Raw genomic sequence first — 6,005 nt, forward strand, 5'->3', positions numbered from 1 at the left:
GGGGGTCTTTGAGCGCTGGTGGACCCGACCATATTTGGGGTCACAGGTGGGTGTGTCTTAAGGGCAATGTGAGGGGGGGGCACTCAGAAGTAGTAATAGGTTAGTGGAAGCAAAATGCATCAGATTCTATAGGCTGATGAGAGTGGTGGAATTTACTACATTTACCCAAATACTGTGTTTTGAGGTAAATGTATGTTTTGTTGGGTATTTCCATCTCTCCTACTTGGTAGCTACTTCTACTCCTCTGCTTTTCACGGGGAAATACGTGCACTACATTTACTGGTAACCATTCTTTTTAGATTTTACATTAAAGGAGCAGTGTGTAAGAATTAGGGGGATTTAGTGGCATCTAGTGGTGAGGACTGCAGATTGCAACCAGCTGAAACTGCTCCCGGTTAAAATTCCCTCAGTGTTTACTGCTCAGGAGGTTTTTACTGGGAGCCAAATTATCCACAGAGGTCTCTTCCTCTCCAAAACAAATGGACCTGGTGATTTAATCTGGTAAAAACACTGAATACAGCAGTTTAATATTAACCATTGTTGAAGCCACAATAACATTATTTGTATTTGTTTTGTTCTACATGTAAATAAATGCAGTTTTGTTGTTTGTACATGTGGTGGTGCACTCGGACAGGAAAATGCAGGTGATATAGGTGATGAGCAGCAAGTGTGTGATGGGGGAAGCAAACAGTTTTTTGACTGTATTAAGTGTGGCAGCATGAAGAGTTTGTGGCGTGTTGAAACTGAAATTGTTGAATGGACACTTACCTGTGATGGACTCTGAAACTGTTGAGTGGAAAATTACCTGAGATGAATTATGGACAGACAGTGTTTTACCTGTGTGAAGGTGAGCACGTGTGAAAATAAATGGGTCGTCTCACTCAAAGAAACCTGACGAATTGGACATTGGTTTATTGTTGGTGCCCAGAACACGCGTCTGAACAAGTTCTTCCCGTTCTCCCCTCAGAGTCCTATTTTATTGATAGACTCTACACTAACTACGGTGGCCGACATGAACATGCAAAAATGCGAGTGGCCCTAATTAGAGCCAGTGTTTGGTTTGTCTGTTCTGGGCTACTGTAGCAACATGGTGGTGCAACATGGCGGACTCCAGTGACAAGGTGCCGCTCCCTGTGAAGATATAAATGGCTCATTCTAAGGTAACGAAAACATGATTATTCTTATTTTCAGATAATTATACACCAGAGAAAACATTCTTATTATATTATTATTATTATTATTATTATTACATTATATTTCAGATGTCCATGAGCTGTTAGCAGATCCACCCCAGATGGTTTCATTAAAATAACTGCTCATTTTTAAAGCAGGTTAACAATACAAATACAACACAAACTTGTGAACTTGAGTTAGCAGAGCTTTGGTTTTTTTTCTTCTCTCAAGACCATTTATCATCTCAGAACCCTTTTGTAAATAATGTAGTAAAAACTAGCTGCACCTGGACCAGGTACAACAGTTAAATGCTTCTTACTCACTGAAATATCAATGCTAACAGTCTAATTAACATATCAGTCACAGGGGCCACTGTGCAGCAGGACGAGTACTTTTACTTTTGATACTGGAGGTAAATTTACTGTATGTTTAGTTTTACGAATGCAGGACTTCTAATTGCAATCAAGTATGTTTACGTTGAAGTGTTGGTACTTTTACTTAAGTTAAAGATCTGAATATTTCCTGCCTGATCATTTGCTTTCTTATTTGAAGTCTTAATCTCCAAAATAACTGTCAAATAAATGTAGTGGAATAAAAAGTACTTCTCTGTTAAAGTGGAAGTTAAGTTAAGTGCAAGTTACAGAAACTGTACTTGAGTCAATGTATTTAGATACTTTCCCCCTCTGTCTTCAGGGCAGGCAAGTGTAAGTCTTCTCTGTACATCATTACATAACATTTATGCTGTTTGTAACTTGCCTCTCAGTTTCAGGGGGGACACAGGGGACACATTTGCTGCCCTGAATAAAAACATAAAAGTAGCAGAGGACTTTTATTTTGACCAAATTACAGACATTTACACTATGACTTGATGCAGAGAGGGCACAAATTGGTACCTAAAAATTCACCAGACCGCAGGAAATTAGGTTGATGTTCAAACTTTTCTGGCAGGGGACCCCATCCCCCCTGTTTCACATGTGTCAATGTCAAGACAAAACCTACGCCCTTGAAGGCAGCTACAGAAAACTCAGACTCAAACGACTGCAGGGGGGACAGACTTAAAATCATGTTTTGTCCACACCTCACCAAAGAGATGGATTGCTTAAGCACCCTGAAGGAAATGTCATGACGGTAAAGACACTTGTGTTGTCAAGCAGGTTTGTCCACCTGAAGAGCACAGAGGAGCAGCCGAGGAGGAATTCAGAATTCAAGCCACCACCATGTTAACTGGACTGTTTACACCACTAGAGGGTATCAGATGTCTGAAGAAGACATGGGGGTTTCTGAAGGCAACAAGCAACAAACAAATCTGTTTTGGGTCAGCAGAGGACAAGTGTCATCAAAATGGACAAGTAGTCCCCTCTATACTGTACTCACAGAGAAGAAGGAGAACAAAAATCCAGTTAGTTTATAGAAATAAAGTTGTTACTATGTGTTTTGGAAAGTGGAAATTTTCAGATTTCAAATCTGGAAATTGGAAAATGAAGCAAAGAGCTTTAAATGTCTAAATAAAATGTTTTATTTGATGATAAAATTTGGATTAAAGTCTATTCTTAGGCGTGAAAATATATACAAATATATAAATCATCTATGGCTATGTACAAACAGTTGGTCTATAAACAAAAGCAGTAAGAACTAGAAACCCTGAACTGGTTACAGAAGTCAACCTGATGAAATCAAATGATACTCAAGTCCTTTCATCAGAGTTTAGTGCATTTCAACATTTACAGCTTATTATTCGTTATGGACAGATTCTAAACACGCACAGTGCTTCTGGCTTTCACAGTAATCACAAGCATGTTCAGAGAAAACAAGTTTTCCCTGTTTATTCCCCACGTGCATCTTTGAGCCTGTGTGTCCTTCCTTTAAAGAAATGTCGCTGCCCTTGTTTCCCTTCATTTCTTCACTTCACTTCACCGCACTGCGAACCGGACTGAATGTGTCCCAGTGCTTAGTTTTTCCTTCACCAAGAGGACAAAAGGAGGCAAAAGCATCACTGAGAGTCACGATGATATTCTCTCGCTCCACTTGAGTCTCATCTCTACAAATAGTCCACCCCTGACCCTCCACTCAGGGTCTAGTCTCTGGAGTGAATGCACCTGGTGTGCCTTGTGACGTTATGTTCCCTGGAGGAACAGGCCTCCGGTGAACAACCACATTCGGTATGATAACAAATGCCAGAATCCCCACCAGCATGAGCGCCACTGTGATGGTGATGATGGACGCCACCACGACGTAGTAGCACTGGTCTGAGCGGAACAACCTGCGCAGGCGACCTCTGACCCTGTTTGGAGGCCTGCCTACATCCACCACAGTGGCTGGGGGTATTCCCTGCTCCAGTGCAGCCATATTGAGGTCACCACCTGCCGTCATCTGGGCCTCCTGGCTCTTTTGGGGCAGGGTGAGGATATTAGACTTGGTCGGGCTGGTGGGAGGTGGGTTCTTCAGGAGCAGTTTGCCCTTGCTGCGCTTGAAGCGGATGGACAGTGCTCTCTGCATGTCCGGTGGCAGTTTGCCTATGATGTCCTGATTGTTGCCGAGGCGAGGCAGGTCCTGGCCGTGGGGGAGGTTGGTCAGCTCACGACATACGGGGCAGCACAGGGTCTTGAGCTCAGGGGAGGTCACGTTGATGCGAGCGAGGCACTCCAGGCAGAAGGTGTGCCCGCACGCCAGCAGCTTTGGGGTCTTGAAGATGTTATCGTATGAGCAGAAACACACAGCGCACTCTGTTTCCTCCACGTCATCTTCAGGGGCCTTCACCTTCCTCCTGTCGCTCTCCCCATCTTTCCTGTCTAGCCTCCGGGCCTCCTCGCTCCTTCCCCGCTCCCTCCTCTCCCCCTGGTGCCTGTCTCGTTCTCGCCTCCTGCCTCTTTCCGCCCTCTCCGAGTCGGTGCTCCTCGACCTCCTCACTTTTGCAGGCTTCTCCCTCCTCAACATGTCCTCCTTGCTGTTCCTCTCTTTCTGGCTGAACTTGGGTTTAACATTTTGAGCCTGCCTGGCTCCGTGGCTGTGTCTCTCCCTGTCATCACTCATGTTGGAGGGGTGATGTGAGAGGTAGAGTGCTGGCTGGAATCTGATTCACAGGTTCCTGACAGGAGCTGTGGAAAATCAAACACTGGTTAAGTGTACTGGCTCCCAAAAAAAACAGCAGAGCAGGAAACAGACTGTTGGAATCCACCTGCAGGGCTGTCACTGCTGCTTCACGATGATGAAGCAATTACACCTAATCTGTTGTTATCTAACATCTCTATTGTATCAAAATGCTATCTGTTGATTTTGTTCATGTATTCAACATGCATGCAGAGCTTTTGCCTTGATAATGAGTTCTTCTATTTGTTTAATAGGCTTTCCTGCAAACACGTCTGTAGCAAGAACAGCAGAACTGGAAGTGCTTCAAATAGATTTTGGCAAGTGGAAATCTTTGTGATCCAGCTAGTGTGTTGAAACCTGTAAAATAAAAGTAAAGCAAGGGTGACACTGGTGTGCAGCATGGCTTCATTGTTCTGAAATGTCATAGCAAGCATTCCATCATACCCATCCATCTTGCATAGTCAGTCATTAACTCAAAGTTTGTCTGTCCAGAAGACACACAAGGAACAATTAATCCCTTGACAAAGTAAAAAAAAAAAAAAAAAAAGTACATGTTGACATTTGCAACAAGTTTAGGTGTTGGTACAGGTGTACAAGTTCTTGTTTGTGAAGGATTTAGGGGCTTTGAAATAAGTAAATTTTGCCGGTTAAGCAGAGAAAAAGTTGACAAAAAACAGGAAAGTAAATAATTGGACAGAATTCGTACACACACGCTGACCTGCTGAGGTAGATGAGTGTCGGATCACGTCGTCAGAGATGATCTCACAAGTAGAAAAATCCTTTTGGGTGTCAGTGCGGTGAAAACTGGAACACTGTCAAACTTCATTACTAAAAAAAAAAAGCATTACTCCTGAAGTGTTGTGGTCTCTCTGCAGTCCCTGCTCTCCTCTTCTGTAGCTTTCCTCTCATATGTTGTTTTCTAATTGTAACACAGCACTGCCTCCTCTGAACCCTCCTCCTCCTCCCTTTTTCTCTCTCCTCTTGTCAGACCAGTTGGACCAGCTGTAGTGAGCCAGTGCTTTTTTTTATTATGTTGCATGTGTAGATAATCAGGTCTTGGACAACTCTCATGAGTATCCCTGCACACAGCAGAACCTATGTCATACTGGTAGTATTTATGTGGAGGCAGCTCTGCATACAGTTACAGCTGCATTTTCTTATCAATTAAACTTAAGGATCAAATATTTGTCAGCCTTTTTATTTAATTGTATCCGAGACAGTGTCAGAGGCATGAAGGGTCACATGGTAGAGAAGCACATGAATATTTCTTTTGCTCTACGCGACTTTATGTGATATGAATCAAGAGTTGGGAAAATTCCACTGTCTCTGCATAAATAGATAACAGTTCAGTACTGTCAACACTGCAGGTATCAGCACCTCATACCTGTCATACCTGCGATACTCTCTTAACACTTTGTGGGTTTACCACCCAGACAGGACGAGCTGCCAAACCCAACCTTTCATCCTCTCTGCACTGCCCCAGTTACTCCCTTTGTGTCCGAGCTCTTCTGAATGACCGAGAATACACCTCGACTGTGACACCAGGTCGTGAACGTATGATGTGTCACAGCCAGAATTGCCTGAAATACATTTACAGCTTTAAAACACAGAGCAGTTTTGTTTGCTCAGACTGCTGCGTCATTCTTTCTGTGACAAAAACATGCTGCTGTGTGAGGAACCCTGAAGGCATCAAGTATTCTTTTAAGAATACATACAGAGTAATGTATTTTGTATTGGCTCAGAGT

At 43.2% G+C, this 6,005-nt stretch overlaps 1 protein-coding gene across 1 annotated transcript; it reads right to left on the reverse strand.

The window, feature by feature from the left end:
* Positions 1-2,665: 2,665 nt before the first annotated feature.
* Positions 2,666-5,168, reverse strand: rnf183 (ring finger protein 183). Its single transcript, XM_049584556.1, has 2 exons — positions 4,979-5,168; positions 2,666-4,268 (listed from the first exon to the last, which is right to left on the reverse strand). Exon 2 carries the CDS (start codon positions 4,201-4,203, stop codon positions 3,241-3,243), a length of 963 nt encoding a protein of 320 aa, XP_049440513.1. The 5' UTR covers positions 4,204-4,268; positions 4,979-5,168; the 3' UTR covers positions 2,666-3,240.
* Positions 5,169-6,005: the final 837 nt, after the last annotated feature.

The sequence above is a fragment of the Epinephelus fuscoguttatus genome, linkage group LG8, assembly GCF_011397635.1.
Source record: "Epinephelus fuscoguttatus linkage group LG8, E.fuscoguttatus.final_Chr_v1".
NCBI lineage: Eukaryota > Metazoa > Chordata > Actinopteri > Perciformes > Serranidae > Epinephelus > Epinephelus fuscoguttatus.

What these genes read in the sequence shown, in the direction of transcription:
- rnf183 (XM_049584556.1), bottom strand. Translation starts at nt 4,203, where the DNA reads ATGAGTGATGACAGGGAGAGACACAGCCACGGAGCCAGGCAGGCTCAA.